This window comes from Diadema setosum, chromosome 19, assembly GCF_964275005.1.
Source record: "Diadema setosum chromosome 19, eeDiaSeto1, whole genome shotgun sequence".
Classification (NCBI taxonomy): domain Eukaryota; kingdom Metazoa; phylum Echinodermata; class Echinoidea; order Diadematoida; family Diadematidae; genus Diadema; species Diadema setosum.
Window position 1 is genome coordinate 25,557,037 of NC_092703.1, and position 18,247 is coordinate 25,575,283.

General features: G+C 41.9%; 1 protein-coding gene across 1 annotated transcript in view; it reads left to right on the plus strand.

The window, feature by feature from the left end:
• Window positions 1-18,247, plus strand: part of LOC140242375 (aminopeptidase Ey-like) — a 42,632-nt gene that overhangs the window by 7,315 nt on the left and 17,070 nt on the right. The window contains exons 2-4 of the mRNA XM_072322112.1: window positions 12,010-12,540; window positions 12,943-13,237; window positions 17,502-17,622. Of these exons, the coding sequence (XP_072178213.1) occupies window positions 12,010-12,540; window positions 12,943-13,237; window positions 17,502-17,622 (947 nt within the window). The remainder of the gene's footprint in view (window positions 1-12,009; window positions 12,541-12,942; window positions 13,238-17,501; window positions 17,623-18,247) is intronic.

Genomic DNA, 18,247 nt, shown 5'->3' on the forward strand with positions numbered 1-18,247 from the left:
TGCCAGACTTGTCACATGTTATTTAGTAAGTATCGGAAAGATACAGATGCAAAAAACAAGACTGTCTGATTTGAATGCTGAAATGTTATTGGGTTTTTTTTTTGTGTGTGTGTGCAATGTCTGGTTCTCACAGACTTCTCACACCTTCTACCATTTTGTAAAGACACTATCGGCCTTCACTTTATCACTTAGGTTTTGTGTTTTTTTTTCAGTGGGAATTGACATGCAGAAATGGTATTCAGTTAACAATACCATGTAAAAGGATCCTATAAGCCGGTTCGTAATTAGCCTATGTACACATTGCTACAAATGACCTTTCTTTTTTCTCACTTGGTTAGGCACTTCACTCATTTTAAAAGCGACGTAATGCATAAGCTTGCCCAAAACGTAACAATTTATGGAATTCATATTCAAACAAAGAATGAACTTGCGTTTAGACCTGGTGACCAGAATGGCCAGTTGACATTTCAGGAGGCATCCATTTTATTGGTTTGTATTGAACGTATTAACAATATTTTCTTTTGATATTGCTAAATACCAGGCTTGCTGTCAGGTTGATGTGCTGGCAAGCACCATCTATATGCGTTTTCACATCAGCCGGATGTTTCGAAATATTAGCGCGCTTTTTTCTGACTTGGGAAATTAACCCAATCACGAAATAGCGCGCTATTTGATAATGTGAACACAAATAGCGCGCTAATTGTATCGCTCTGATCGAGAAAATTTCTCGAGTCCAACTCGGGAAATTTCTGAAATAGCGGGATAGTAGCGCGCTATTTGATAATGTGAAAACGACTCGAGAAATTAGCGCGATGCATCCCATCATGCCTAGCCTGTGTGACCCGATCGATCGAGGCAAACTGCACACAAATCATGAGGAATTTTTGAGAGGGCACACACATTACTGATGCTGTTTGCACATACTCAGCTGTCGAATTAGCTCGAAAAAATGCAGGCTAATTCTCTTCGGGCTGATGTGAATTAGAAATGAAATAGCGCTCTAATTGGCAATCGCGAAAAATATCTCGAGCTTGGATTTTTATCGGGCTGATGTGAAAACGCCTTATGTCAATATAAGGATACATGAATAATCATCACATCACAGATGTTTATCTCAGTGAATTAATAAACCAAAATGCCTGTTGGTACAAATGACCTTTTTCTGCTCATGCGCAAAGTGGAACTACGAACTGGTCTATTCCATGTGGGGTCACCCCACGACCTCGACACCTACGAGCCATTAAACTTGCATGTTTCTCTTGTTAACCATGATTTTATATTCATACTTTCAGCAATGATTAATTTTACAGATGATGATGTCACAGGCAGAATCTTTGTTTTGAATTTTTTATGGGCTTATCCAAGTATTATGGATAATAATTCTAAAATACACTATATGGCACTTATTTGAAAATGATATACATTCAGATACATAGGTGATGGTGAAGGTATCATAAATCGCACAAGTTAACATGCATTTGCATGGCATAGTCCCTTTGACATCAACTTAACCCTAAAACGGCATTTTCCACGACCATTCCGCCAACGTCCGCCGGGTGAAAACGCCCCACAAAACAAAAGATCGAAAAACAAAGAAATACATAAGAAATCCATAAAATAATTCAATACATAAGAAATTAACTTTGATACCAGATTTTTTTTTTGGTACATTGTTAGGAATGCTACAAAGAATGTTATCATCAAAATTAGGATTCTAGGAACTTCATTTTCTGATTTAGAGCAAAATTTATGATTTCATGCATATAGTATTATTAACATTATTAATATAATATAGAATATGAAAAATACGCATTTCAATTTCTTTTTTAACACTTTGGTAGATTACGCTACAGGTAGTGTATGTACCAATTTTTACGGCGATCGCGCGATCGACGGCTGAGATCTGGGGGGGGGGGAGTTGATTCCCCCCCCCCCCTCCCCCGGCCAGAGAACAGCCAAAAAAAAAAAAAAAAAAAAAAAAAAACCGGCCTGGTTAGTGGAGTGGATTGGACCTTGACTGGTAACACACCACCTACACGCATGGCATTTTCTGTTCTCGAACCCATGACATGAAAAGATTGTTTGTCTCCACTTTGCATCGAACTTCTGCACACGGAGTTTGTGTTTGTCTCTGATTATTAGAGGCACAATTAGGTTTAACCAGCTCGTGATCTCGATTCACTGGACTACCGGTCGTAACTTGACATTAAGATCCAGTTTAGCTGCTGGTTTTTGCGGCAATATGCTGCCTTACATTACAACACCAGATAGTCTGAGTGCCAGAGGCTAAACCTTGTTTTACCGTCCTCCCAATGTTTTTTGATGGTTTTTTCCGAATCACGATGATAACTCTTCGTCCCTATAGGCTTTCAGATACTTATATTATGTAAAGGTGGCCGCCAAATTGGCCGTCAATGGCAGGCAAAATCTTAAATTCCTATTTATATTCCTTATAAATAGTGATAGACTGGAAATAAATCACATACAGTTTTACCTTATTTCGAGGGTGCTGAATCCGAATCTGGGGGGAGGCAACTTTTGCATTCTTGAAGAATTTGAGATATTCAAGAAGTCTCCCGAAACTGAAATTTCCTTATCTTTATTGACAAAACTGGTGAAAAAAAAATGAAAATATTCGATTGTTTCAGCCTATTTTGAGTGTGCTGAATCTGAATCTGGTTTATTTATGTATTTATTTATTTATTTATTTATTTATTTATTTATTTATTTATTTATTCATTTATTTATTTATTTATTCAGTTTTCTTTACCCAGGGTAGCCCCATCAGTGGTTTATACACTGTTATCCTAGGGGGCCCTGCAACAGAATGACAAAATATAACAGTTAGTTCAACATACACAAAATAACAAATCAAGGACATCCCTTTTTACATCGTAACATCAAAACAATGTCAATACTATACATATAAATGCAAAATTAATTTTTTGTGATAATAATACACAAGTTTACATTATCTTAAAAAAATAATACCTTTACATTATACAAGAATATCAAAATAACCGAATTCTACCCCAAGTGAGATATGTATGTTCTTACAAACGTTTGAAGGGAGGTGGCGTTTCGGACTTCAGCGGGGAGCTGATTCTAAAGACATGATGCATAGTGTGAAAATGCATGATTGAAGCAACTAATAATCTCTGAGCATTTTGAGATAACCAAAACGGCCGCAAAAATTCCAATGTAAAATGGTAAAAGATGGTCGTTGACCAAAAATTGCCACCAAATATCTTTTATGTTTCAAAATCTTCAAGGATTCAAGTGTCGCATCAGCCAGATTGGGTATCAGCCCCCTCTAAATATAGTACGGTCTGCTATGTCGAAATATTGGATCCCGTGAGATTTTCGTGCCAAAATTGATTTTTTTTTAGCTAACTTGGTCAATTTGGGGGTGCTGAATCCAAAAAAACTTTGGTTCCATTTTTTTCGACCACGTCTTCAGCCGCCATTTTGAATGTCAAAGTGGCCGCCATAGCAAACTGTATTTTGACCCAGATCTCATAATGTGCGCATCATGGAAGGTTCAAATTTGATGCGAAAAGCATGTTTATAATGTCAGACATTGTGATACACCATTTCCTGATATTGTAGATTGTTTTGATACAATTTGAGGGCTGCCATCTTGAAATTCAAAATGGCCGCCATAGCTAAATGCACTTTTACCTGTATCTCAGGTTGTAAGCATTATGGAAAGTATAAATTTGGGCCAAAAAGCATGCTTATGATGTCAGATATGCTAATATATACATATTTGTTTTAAATGATGGATAATTTTGGTTGGCGGCCATCTTGAAATTCAAAATGGCCACCATAGCAAATGTAATTGGGCCTATATCTCATATTGTATGCATTGTGTAAGGTTCTAACTTTGGCAAAGAGCATGCGTTTGCTATCATACTTTCTGAAACATCTTTATCTGAAATGATGGTCCATTTTGATATCATAGGTGGCCATCTTGAAATTCAAAATGGCCGCCATACCAGAATGTATATTTCGACCCGTATTTCATGCTGTAAACGATACAGAAAGTTCACATTTCGGGCATAAACCGGGCTCATGATGTTGAACATTCAGATGTACTTTGATCCCCTCCCTAAAATTGCAGATCATTTTTTAGGCTGCCATTTTATCATTCAAAATGGCTGCTTTTCAGCTAATATCTGTGGTCGACAAGCAACTTTTAGGCACATCAATGTTTATGGTGGTGTACATTGTACATTATTTTACAAACACAGACACACACACACATAATCATATACATTCTGTAATAATGGATTATTCGCATTGGCTGCCACTCATGAAATTCAAGATGATTTCGACCCATATTTGGTACTGTAAGATCTTTACCCTGCAAACTCAAGCATGCTGGAGCACTTTCATGTAGGACCTATGTGTAAGTCAATCACTTCAATAAATAGTGTTATCATTGCATAGGAGGGACTGCTTCCTGTAGGTACACTGCCATGTTGAAATGCAAAATGGCTGCCATGGGAAACATTCCTTTCAGAGCATTGCATTTGGGTAAAACTTGTGAATGGGAAATCATGTGATTCTGGTGTCAAAGCAAATGACTTTCAAAAGTGTCTCAATAACTGTGTCTGGGTGACTAAATGCCCCCCATTTAGACGATTTGGTTGTAGAATTTAAATAAACAATATTAGCCGTGTACTAGAAAATTTATTGGAAATTTACTTTAGTTAATGTCTTCTAGGCTCATTCCCTGCATGTGTTCTTAAAGTCACAGCACTTGTATATAGGGCTGTACACAGGGGAGAATTGGTTCTAAATTCTTCCAGAAACAATGACTTTTGCATTTCTTGTCATTATTATGAACATGATAATGAATTATGTGGCTACCGTTGGTGTAGGAAGCTCAAAGCATTTAATTGCACAGTTTATGTATATCCGCTGGAAATAACTACAATGTACCATATTAAATTCCCCTGTATAGTAGAGGCACAAATTAGGTTTTGAAGGTTTACAAGGTTTGCTCTCTGGATGTGTTGTATCAAGACTCTACGAAAGCAAAGCGGGAGATTGTCCAGGTTGAAGTCATCCACGCCCAACTTCTGGAAGGCATGGACTGTGTCATTGGATATTCTGCATGATTCAAGGCTTAGAGAATTCTTGATCCATCTGCTCTTTGAGACATCCTCAAATTTTCAACTTCATCCTGTGCCATGAAAGGCATGACCAAGCAGACCTTTGTTTTTCGCAACAATTTGCAGAACATAATCTCTCAACATTGTCAGTTGTACTTAATCATCTCCCCTTTTCCAGTGATGGAGCAGACAACACGCGATGCAGTATTAAAAGTAAAGCAAAGATCCATTAGGAGAATGAAAATGTCAGTGTCTATACGTAATAATCATCAATATCTCTGAAATTCCCTGTTGCTCTTGAAGTAGCATTTAATACATGCAACGGAATGAGGATATCTGCTTCCTCATTGTGACGGGTGACAGCTCCCATGGCATCTTTGATGAACCTTTTGTTTCTTTTTTCCCCCGTTCTGTGTCAGATGGAATTGACTGATCAGTATTTCAACTTTCAGGCTGATTATTTGGCTCAGTTTTGTGGGTTTCTAAGGCATGGGTATGAAAAATGAACCTTTGTTAGTCAGAATGAGGAGAAGGCCATAAATTGTGAGATGAAGAGTGATTGTGGAATTACTTGATAGAACAGTAGAACTTATAACTTCCGATAATTGTACCCTCCAGTAATGACTGGATAATGACAGGTCTATCAGACTGTTGTACCGGTAGAAGTGTTATAAGAAGGTAGTGGTCTTCTTAAGCTTAGTGACTTTTGATCCAATCTTACATCGTGTATTTCAATTGCAAGAGCTGAATGACTGGCCTTTCTCATATTATCCCAGACAGATTTTTTTTTTTTTTAATTCTTTCAGATACAAATTCTTAGTAAAGAACATGAAAACATCCATTTTCATCTCTTTCTAGAATATCCTCCTTGAATGTTTCCGATACCTGATTGCCAAACACCACGTTCATCAGTTTCAATGCAGTGATAATTTTTGAGATTACCCTCGTGTGATGGAGTTCTAAATTGTTGAGGAATTCTAATGCATCCAAAGTGCCACAGAACTGAGCTATTATTGCTCCTTGATAGTTTTAGAGTCATTGGCGGTACAGCAGTAAGCATCTTGGAAGTCTTGATAATTGAGGATGACCCACACAAGGGCAATCAGGAAAAACCTACTCATTGGCATTCCTTATTCAGTCTGTGTTATTCCAGAAATACATCCAGCAATTATGAGCTCCCTGATGAGTTGTTTTATTTTGTGGTCAACAAACAAGCTTGTGAATGGGATGCCTGGTAGGGTGACCATGGCATTTCCTGACATTGCGAGACTTTTCCGTGTTTGTCTTCATTCTCTCAAGGCAGCATCAAGTTTTTGAAGATCACCTTTAATTGTATCAATGCTTACTTTTGTACAAATATTTAATAACTGGGATTGAATGTAACTATTGACGAGGTTCCAAAAAACCAATAATGTTTTGCCTGAGAGGCAAAAACAAATCACGTGTAAGCGAATCACATACCCGCTTGGCGCTATTATGGGACGTGGGATGTAACGCTTACATGCTTGCCCACACTTATGGGAAATGGTATGGGGCCCCTCCCCTCCCCCCCAACGGCGTAAATCCATACTGAGGAGTGGGGGGGATGATCGGCGATAGTCACCATCACCACGATTACAAGCCCATAACCGAACCGGCGCAGCCTTGAGGGGGACGGGGGGTGAGAGAAGCTTGGTAACCCCCCCCCCCCCACACACACACACACACACACACTTTACAGGGATCGGATGTCTCACTCTTTTGCATGAAATATAAAGTGGGAGGAGAGTGATATATTTCTGACAAACTGTTACAAGCGAGCTTGAAAATTCTGACATTTTACAGTCCCAAAACTGCAGTTTGTGACTGTATTTTGTCCGCTTTGGAAATTAAGGGGGGGGGGCACCGGGTGAAACTGCCGGCAATTACTGACAGCAACATCAAGAGAATGGCATAACAATTAAATGCGAGCGAGCGAAGCGAGCGAGCTTGAAAATTTTGGCATTTTCCAGTAAAAAAAACCTGCCGTTTTGGGCTGTATTTTTCGCTTTGGAAATTAAGGGGGCGCACAGGGCGCAACTGCTGGCAGTTCGTACTGGCAGCAACATCAGGAGAATGGCATAACGATTAAATGCGAGCGAGCGAAGCGAGTGAGCTTGAAAATTTTGACATTTTACAGTCCAAAAACTGCCGTTTGTAGCTTTATTTTTAGCTTTGGAAACTAAGGGGGAGCACCGGGCGAAAACTGGTGGCAATTACTGGCAGCAACATCATGAGAATGGCATAATGATTAAATACGAGTGTGCGAAGCGAGCGAGCTTGAAAATTTTGACATCTTACAGTCCCCAAAACTGCCATTTGTAGTTATATTTTTCGCTTTGGAAATCAAAGGGGACGCACCGGGCACAACTGCTGTCAATCACTGGTAGCAACATCAGGAGAATGCCATAGCGATTAAATGCGAGCGAGCGGAGCAAGCGAGCCTTGAAATTTTGACATTTTGCAATCCCAGAAAATGTCGTTTGTAGCTGCAATTTTTCGCTTTGGAAATTAAGGGGAGGCACACCGGGCGAAAACTGCTGGCAATTACTGGCAGCAACATCAGGAGAATGGCATAATGATTGAGCGAGTGAGCGGAGCGAGCGAGCTTCAAAATTTTGACTTATTACAGTCCCCAAACTGCCGTTTGTAGCTTTATTTTTAGCTTTGGAAATTAAAGGGGGCACCGGGTGAAACTGCTGGCAATTACTGACAGCAACATCAAGAGAATGGCATAACAGTAAAATGCGAGCGAGCGAAGCGAGCGAGCTTGAAAATTTTGGCATTTTACAGTAAAAAAAAAAAAACTGCCCTTTTGGGCTGTATTTTTTCGCTTTGGAAATTAAGGGGGGCGCACAGGGCGCAACTGCTGGCAGTTCGTACTGGCAGCAACATCAGGTGAATGGCATAACGATTAAATGCGAGCGAGCGAAGCGAGTGAGCTTGAAAATTTTGACATTTTACAGTCCCCCTAACTGTCGTTTGTGGCTGTATTTTTTCGCTTTGGAAATTAAGGGGGAGCACCGGGCGAAAACTGCTGGCAATTACTGGCAGCAACATCAGGAGAATGGCCGCTAATGATTAAATGCGAGCGAGCGAAGCGAGCGAGCTTCAAAATTTTGACTTATTACAGTCCCAAAACTGCCGTTTGTAGCTATATTTTTCGCTTTGGAAATTAAGGGGGGAGCACCGGGCGAAAACTGCTGGCAATAACTGGCAGCAACATCAGGAGAATGGCATAATGATTAAATGCGAGTGAGTGAAGCGAGCTTCAAAATTTTGACATCTTACAGTCCCAAAACTGCCGTTTGTAGCTATGTTTTTCGCTGTGGAGATTAAGGGGAGCACCGGGCGAAAACTGCTGGCAATTACTGGCAGCAACATCATGAGAATGGCATAATGATTAAATGCGAGTGTGCGAAGTGAGCGAGCTTGAAAATTTTGACATCTTACAATCCCCAAAACTGCCATTTGTAGCTATATTTTTCGCTTTGGAAATTAAAGGGGACGCACCGGGCACAACTGCTGTCAATCACTGGCAGCAACATCAGGAGAATGCCATAGCGATTAAATGCGAGCGAGCGGAGCAAGCGAGCCTTAAAATTTTGACATTTTGCAATCCCAGAAAATGTCGTTTGAAGCTGTATTTTTTCGCTTTGGAAATTAAGGGGAGGCACACCGGGCGAAAACTGCTGGCAATTACTGGCAGCAACATCAGGAGAATGACATAATGATTAAATCCGAGCGAGCGGAGCGAGCGAGCTTCAAAATTTCGTCTTATTACAGTCCCAAAACTGCCGTTTGTAGCTTTATTTTTAGCTTTGGAAATCAAGGGGGAGCACCGGGCGAAAACTGCTGGCAATTTATGGCAGCAACATCATGAGAATGGCATAATGATTAAATGCGAGTGTGCGAAGAGAGCGAGCTTGAAAAATTTTGACATCTTACAGTCCCCAAAACTGCCATTTGTAGCTATATTTTTTGCTTTAGAGATTAGGGGGGGGGGGGCGCACCGGGCGCAACTGCTCTCAATCACTGGTAGCAACATCAGGGGAATGGCTTAGCGCTTAAATGCGAGCGAGCGGAGCGAGCGAGCTATAAAATTTTGACATTTTACACCCCAAAAACTGCCGTTTTTAGCTATATTTTTGCGATTTGGTTTGTCCCACTTTTATGGGGGAACCATCCCCCCCCCCATCGACGCCTCTGCATATGAGGGAGCTTTTGTTAAGTGAAAGATATGCTGCACACTCTTTGACAAATTAGGGAAATATACGTCAATCTCAACAGTGTACTTATCGAAAGGGATCCAGTATAGCGGAGCTTTTGCATGTTTATGATTGCAATTCAACGATTTGGTGCATAGTTCTAGCGGTATTTGGACAATAATTCCATTAAGAAAGTTCGAAATTTGTCCTCATCTCGGAAATTGCTTGGAGGATAAATGATTTGCCTGCCTAAACACTTTCGTAGGGGCGGGGCAAATGCCCTCCCCCCCCCCCCCGAGATATTTTCGACGCCCCTGATCTTCCCTGGGTATACCCATAGATGTATCTTGACTGAATTATCAGTCACTGTCGTTCCTCATGAATGATTCAGGAAATGGAGGGGTGCAATTATGGCAATATATATAGTTTTGTTATTGTTTGTTTGTTTGTTTGTTTTCGTACATATTTTGCAGATGGTCCCAAGTTACTCTCGTCTTAGCATGTTTACATGTAGGCCTAAACTATTTGACGTTGTCAACGTCTGAGCCATACCTTACAGTGTATGTCCATGTCCGCGAGCGAGCGAAGCGAGCGAGCGCTTGAGAAAATTATGCATTCGATTTCCTACAAGATAGAATACTGTTCAGCTCTGTTACCTGTCTGAAGGCCGGCGTACAAACGTCATGCAATATGCCAAAATTGATACAATCACATTTCTGCTTCCTCCATTTTTTTTTCTTCAAAATTCAGGGGGGATGATTGTACAGGCCATCCCCCCCTTCTCCATTTCAGGGGGGGGGGGATATATCCCCCCCCCATCCCCCCCGGGATTTACGCCCATGCTCCCCCCCCCCCACACACACACACAGTTTTTGCCCCTCAGGATGGCTTGATGACATCATTAGAACCTCGTCCTTACAGTCTGAATTTATGGCGGCCATTTTGAATTAAGAGATGGCTGTCGTTCTGCGTGACCTGAACGTGAATTCGGTCTAACTAAGACAATTTTGGCAAATTTATCTATAGGGCGCATACCACAGTATCATATGTTTTTCTATGGCCACCATCTTGAATTTCAAGATGGTGGCCTATCTAATGATCGACAATAGGAAACAGCTGTATTGGAACGTTGGACACCACTAGCATGTCTATTACTGAGAATTTGATGCTCCTACAATAATTGCAACATGAGATATGGGTAAAAACGCTATGGCGGCCATTTTGAATTTCAAGATGGCAGCCCAGAAATTGTATCAAAACAAGCCACAATAACAGAAAATGATATATCAGAGTGGCTGACATCACAACCATGCATTTTGCACCAAATTTGAAGCTTCTACAATGCTCACTGCATGAGATATGGTTCAAAATACTGTTTGCTATGGCGGCCATTTTGAAATTCAAGATGGCAGCCTACAAATTGTATCAAAACAATCCACAATATCAGAAAAAGATATACCAGAGTGTCTGACATCACAACCATGCACTTTGCACCAAATTTGAAGCTTCTATAATATTCACTTAATGAGATATGGATAAAATTACAGTTTACTATGGCGGCCATTTTGAAATTCAAAATGGCGGCTGAAGACGTGGTCAGAAAAAATGGAACCAAACTTTTTTGGATTCAGCACCCCCAAATTGACAAAGTTAGCCAAAAAAAAAAAAAAAAATCAATTTTGGCACAAAAATCTCACGGGATTACATAGTAGCCTCTACTAATAGGGCAAAACCATTAAAAAAAAATGGGCGGAGGGTAAAACAAGGTTAAAACCCCAAATCTGACTTTGCAACCCAGACTTCTCCTCGGTCTGCACATTTAAACGTTCATGCTGCTATACAGTGTTAAGCTTCTTCTCAGATACTGATCAATGTTTTATGACTCCTTCTGCTTCAACCTCCGCAATTGCGCCTGAAGGATACCCATGTCTGGAAATGTCATGAAAATAAAAAGTTAAGTGCTAACCAGCTCCGCTATAATTGTAATAGACCATTAAATCATGACATCAAAAGGAAATAAAACATTGTCTAATGCATCTATTGTACTGTAGCCTTTCCAGTGCATAAAGACAGCATCGTCCTTTCAGAGGCCCTTAACTGTGTCCAAGTACATGTGTTGGCATCAGGTACCCTTTTACACACAGGATGATTCCATGGCGCAGTATCGGTATGATAGTTTATCCAAGCATGTTGGTCCAAGGCAAATTTCGAATCCATAATACCCTTAATTATAGGTCTAAAACCTTATCCACTGCACCATACCAGGGACCGCAGGGGGGGGGGGGCGGAATGGGCAACGCTTCCCTTATCAAGGGTCACATGCAGGTGATCCCTCCCCCTCCCCCTTCCATTCTTCATGTACAAACACGGCGCCGATAATCGCAAGCATTTATAGGATGTACCAGGGCCCCATTTCATAAAAAGTTAATATGATAGCTAACTCTTGCTGGAATGGCTATTGTCAAGGTAACGACAAGAATCCAGCTTCGTCCAGCTTGGCTGTTACTATGGGAAGTTGCTATTTCAGCAAGAGTTGCTATCCTAACATCTTTTATGAAAATGGAGCCCTGAGTTGACTTCTCTGACGTTGGATTTATACATTTGCGATTTTTGGCATTCAACGTTGGTTTGCTTTGTTTGTACTTTTATATTTGGTCTGGCAGGGATTTGCCACCCACCGGGATGCCATCGACCTGTTCCGAAGATTCCTCTACCAGCTCCACAACGACGCCTTCCGTCTCGAGGCGACCGGCGACTTCCGGTACCACCCTGTCACCATCGACGCCGTGGTACAACCCTCGTCTTCCTGAGACTCTCAAACCGTCCCACTACGACCTCGAGCTCGCGATAGACCTCGACGGCGACACGCGATTCAACGGCACGATTACGGTGACGATAATCTGCAGAGAAGCCACGGACGTGATCGTCATGCACGCCAAAGAGCTCGACCTGGCTTCGGGCACGGCGCGGCTGGAACGGGTGAATGCTGATGGCGACCATGAAGAAAATGTGCCGGGTTTTCTGAAAGAGCCCTGGACGTACGAGGAGAACCAGTACCTCGTGGCTGAACTCGACGGAGAGCTGGAAGCCGGAGTGGAGTATCTGTTCACTATCGGCTTCAGCGCACCTCTCATCGATGGTGGACTCTTTGGACTTTACAAAAGCTCGTATAAAACTGCCAGGGGCGAAACGCGGTGAGTGGTCGCATGATAAAAATTAAAGAACTACAAGAAAGCAAATAACAACTTGTAGCAATGCATCCAAGAAAATTCCAGTCATACAGCAAATGTTGACAATCCTTTCATTCCTTAGTTACCTGGCAGGTTGATACCAATTAATATTTACATGATAAACATTATCTGCAAATACCTAGCCTTCACTTTGGTTTCTCTTTCCATTTCAGCTATTCATGATGATAACATGCCTCGGTACTTTTTCTATTTCTTCTATCTCTTCCACCCCTTCTCACTTCTATTTCTTTTACTCTCATTCTCTCTCTATTCGCTCCTCCCTCCATCTATCTATCTATATCTCTGTTCTGTCTATCGGTGTCTTCGACCATTCACTGGACACCTGTTATTCCTGTTTGTTCGTAGGTATTTAGCTGCAACGTTCTTCGCGCCCACCAACGCGCGCAAAGCCTTCCCTTGCTTTGACGAACCAGCCATGAAGGCGACCTTTAACATCACCATCATCCACCAATCAGGGTTCACCGCCCTCAGCAACATGCCCCTCATCTCCAACGACACCATCGACAACCCGCACGACCAGGCGGGCGAACCGTGGGTCAGGTCCGTCTTCGAGAGGACATTGCCGATGTCGACGTACATCGTCTGCTATGTCATCTGCGATTTTGAATTCGAGGAGAGGACAACAGCTGGAAACGTCACTGTGAGTGTTGAAAAGGATACATAAGTACATTGTTTACTAGTATTGAAGATATTTTGCTTTGCAAAGGTGAATTCCAAACTTTCAAAGCTGAGTCGCCTCTCACAAGCTCAGTTTTTGAAGACACTTCTCAACTCTGAAAGGGTACCGTTTCGTGACAGTTGTCAGCACTGACAATTACCATAGTAACAGTCAGTGACCAGAGCTTCTCAGCCAATCAGAACCAAGGATTTTACTGAAATGTTCAGAGACTGACAACTTGTCAGGATTGACGAGTCTTTCATGAAACGATGCCCATATTTTGTACCTTTAGATCTATGTTGGTAGGTCTGTGTGAAACCCTAACCAGCTCCATTATTTTTTTTTTTCTGAGAGGAATACAAGCATTTTCATGCCGTACTTCAACACACCAGCTCTCTGAACGGCTGTGAAGTATGTTTGTTTGCTGAGATGCAATTGACAGCAGAGCAAACGTTGTTTGCGAAGGACTCGTGTCCCGTGTCCCATCACAGCAGGGCAAATCGCAGCTTCCCAGAAGTCACTGTAGGTCACGTCCCTGGGGCTACCCCAAAGTCAGCTGCTGACAAGATCTGGCTCATCGGGTTGTTCGTACTCAAGGCAAAACTTCTTTTTTTTTTTTTTGGTCCTCCTTGCCCTTGCTTTACGCACTTTTCAAGACCAGCCATGCTTCCCAATTCATCAAAGTCTACTACACGTATTTGTCCCATTTAGTGTTATTGATGTACATCGAACATTTATTCTGACATGATACTTCAATGGGGCACCAAGTTTAGTAGGCACTGCTCTACCTCGAGGTCCTGTATTACCCGAGTACAAATCAGGGAAGGCCAGGGCAAAATTCCAGATTTGATGGAAGACAAAGACCCCTGTTACACATTCGACAAGAAAGCCACCGTGAGACGGCCTGAGGCCGGCTATCAGTCGTTCGCCAGCAGTTTACATATGCGTCGCGGGCGAGCGCGAGCACATATGTGCCTGTTTACACATGGGTCGGCCTCACGTCGCCTTTGACTCCTATGTAGTTGGAGTGCCTTTGACACAATCGACTCCTATGTTTTGTTCAATATGGTGATGGTGACCTCGGCAGCCTAAAAATGGTGAAATTTGGTGATTTTTTTTGAGACCCTTGGTGATAGAATTCTAGTCCGGTAACCAAATCAGTATTTTGGTGTTTTTTTTTTTTTTTGGAAGCTTAGAACCAACAAACGAAATATTTATTTCCCCCAAAGTTTTCCTCTTACACTGCATTGCAATTTCCTGTCTGATACATTATACACGTGAGTCTTTTGTCGCTCATTCGCACACTATCTTTACACACCACACACGATCCCGAACACATACTGAGTATTCATGTACACATGCATTGTACGTAATCATGTTTTGCATGTACGTAGTATGTGTGACTATAATTTACACCGAGATGTGGCTCACACAGCGCAGTTGTGCTGCCGTACAACCAGTGCAGAGGAGTCATCACTGAGTTTGTGGTTGTGTTAAAGGGAATCCAAACCCAAATAGCAATGTGGATTGAGTGAAAGCCATGAAAGCAGCAACATTAGTAGAACACATCAGTCAAAGTTTGAGGACAATAGGACAATCGATGCAAAAGTTATGAATTTTTAAAGTTTTGGTGTTGGAACCGCTGGATAAGGAGACTACTAGAGGTTATGATGTCATGTGTAAATATTGATATAAAGAAAATATAACGGGAATTCCAAAACGAATTAAATTCTCATGAAAATTACATATTCCATCAACTTGATAGCCTTCTGACATATGTTAAGGGAAGCAATTCCCCCGCTTCCTGAAAACGGTTGGTCAAGTGCTCTTTCATTATGCTAAAAAAGTTGATTTTTTTTTTTCTTTGCGAGGTGTGTGTTTTAAAATAGACCATTTTTCAGGTATTTTGCATGCTTTGTTCGCAAAAGTTGTCCTTAAAAACCACAAAGCTTGCCGGAGGCTTGCCCGACCAAGCAACAACTAAAGGCCGTGTCACACCTTTCCAGGTAAGCTACGCGGGCTTGTTGCGAAGAGGGATTTTCCAGCACGCAGGAGAATTTTCCGCGGGTGGACAAGAATGTTTGTGAGTTTCGCACTTGTTTCTTACCTGCTAGACGCTTGCTACTTACCTTCTACTCGCGTGTATTCCGTGTGACCTGCGTGAGAGCTTTGAAACCGATCCGTTTTCTGTTACGAACGACTTAAGGGTCCTGAGAAGTACCTGCGTTGGAGTTGCCTGCAAAGTGCTGCTGGTAAGGGTCTCCTACTGGTGTTTTGCGAACGAACCCCCACGACTCACTCGGAACAAGTTTTGAGCATGCTCAATGCCTTGTCATACCGTATCTGGGGAAGTTTTGCGGGTTGACTTGCGGGGAAACAAATTTGCTACCCGGAGCTCTCCGCAGTTGGTCCGCACCTGACAGTACCTAGCGCGTATCTCGCCTGTAGTTGCCCGGAGGTGCGCACGCAAGTCCGATTTAACCGCAGCCAAGTTTTGAGCATGACCAAAACTTTTTTTTTTCCGGGTGAGTCGCGGGGATGCCCGGAGAGGTCCACGCAGAACGCCAGTAGGAGGCCCTTTGCGGCAGCACCTCGCAGGCAACTCCCACGCAGGTACTTCGCAGTCCCCGAATGCAGCAAAGATAATGACATTCTGTGGGACTTCTGCCATTCCTTCAGAGGAATTCCTTCACTGAGTTGTCAGCCCCCAAGCAAGTGGCACACAGGTCACACAGTATGCCAGCGAGTAGAATTTAAGTAGAACGCGTCCAGCAAGTAAGACACAATCATGCACGGGCTCGCCCAAATCCTTGTCCGCCCTCAGAAATTATCCGGTATGTTTGAAAATCCCTACACGCAACAAGCCCGCGTAGCTTGCCCGGAAAGGTGTGACAGGGTCTAAACATGATTGCGGGTAAAAAGATTTGCGTGCGCACCTCCGGGAGACTACGGATGAGATACGTGCTAGGTACTGTCATGTGCGGGTCATCTGCGGGGACCTCCGGGTAGTAAAAGTAATATTGTTCTTTGCAAGTCCCACGCAAGGCTTGCCCAGAAAGGTGTGACACGGCCTCAAGCGAATTCCTGGCTATGGAACGCAGGTGAATGAAATGCTTTGTTACTGTAGGCTGTTGGAAAAAACGAAATCCATAAATTGTAATAAATTACAGAAACGGTCTACTGAAGGTCTATTGATCACATGACCTCAAGGAAAGTCACGTGACCAGTCAAAGGCAGCTCCAAAAAGCTGCGGAAATCCTCAAGTTGGGCGCAACGTGTACAGTAAATCCTTGGTCAGTGACACCGTGATAGGCATAGCCGTACTGGTCCCGGGCCGGCGTCCCGAGGTGGTCTGAAATTTTGACCTGTTTGAGGCCGGCCCGATTTTTTGTGGACTGTTTACACCTAACCAGCGCTGGTTTTCTCTCATGGAGTGTATCGTCTATTATTATCAAGAAATACATGAAGATCCGACCGAGATACAATATCATGCTCTACTGTTGCACGTATTGAGTATTTTTTTTTTTTTTTTTTTTTTTTTTAGTCTACAGAGTTGACATCCGAGCACCACACGAAATCCTCAATCAATGATAATAACGTTTCAATATTAGAGTTTTCCACAGAGACTGGTAACCTTCTAATGACAATCTTTAACGCCTCAGGATGCAATCGTATCCTCAAAAAAAAATAAGATAAAGACTATAAAATTGTGGAAAATTTCAAGAGGCTTTTTATGAAAGCTTTAATGTCATTTTTAGATCGCTTTAGTGACGATAAGAAAATGACACCGATTAAAATGTTTGTTAGGAGTAGATGTAATGGGAGCACCGACGTGGTTTTTGCTACAATGTAACTTAATAAAATCTCTAATAACCGGGGACTCCATGTTTCTACTTTCAGTGTACAAACTATCACCTAGAGCAGCCATACCGTGATAAAATATATATGGAAAATTTGAGTGATTGTAAAATATTTTCTATATTTTCTCTTAGTGTTTATTCTTTTACATTGGCTACACGAATTTGTGGAACTATGTCAATCCATTAACTTGTATAACATGACTGTATGGTTTTTCAAATTCATGAAATTCTTTCGTCGAGATGTTTTCATCAGTGTATGTTTTTTTTTTCGTTTTCTTTTTTTACAACGAAACTTTGTCATCAGTGCGTTAAATTAAAAGCAAATACACACACAAACAGACATACAAGAACATACGCAATCGTTATTGTTTTTAATCATTCCACAGTTTCGTGTTTGGGCGCGGCGTGAAGCTCTCTCATCCGTCGTGTTCGCTCTGGAGGACGGCGTGGCCATGTTGGATTACTACGACTACTACTACGGCACCAAGTTCCCCCTCCCTAAGATGGGTAAGTACATGTAGAAATACATGTATTTATACAACATGTCATGTATTTTTAACATGCCTAAGCAACTGTAGAAGATATGGGAATGAAAAGAGACAGAAATAAAGAGAGAGAAGATTGACTGACCGGGGAGGGGTGGGGGGAGGGGTGGGGGGAGAGGGAGAGGAGGAGAAGAGAGAAAGACAGAGGGAATTACGAGAATGAAGGGCATAAGATAACACGTGCATTAATAAATTATTGTACCCAACGGCACCAGGGATGTTATTATCATGGACATGACGGTATAATCGGCAGTAGCTGCAGTAGCAGCAGCTGCAGCAGCAGCAGCAGCAGTAGTAGGAGTAGTAGTTGTTGTTGTCATTGTAGCAGGTGTTGTGTAGTAGAAGTAGTATTAAGTAGTAAGTAGTAGTATAGTAGTAGTAGTAGTAGTAGTAGTAGTAGTAGTAGTAGTAGAAGTAGTAGTAGTACACTGTAGTAGTAGTAGTAGCAGTAGTAGTAGGTAGTAGTAGTAGCATCAGCAGTAGTGGCTGTAGTAGTGGTAGTATAGTAGTAGATTTAATAGCAGCAAGAAGGATTCGTTAGTAAAAGTCGTAATAGGCTCAGTGAACAGTAACACATAAGAGTAGTC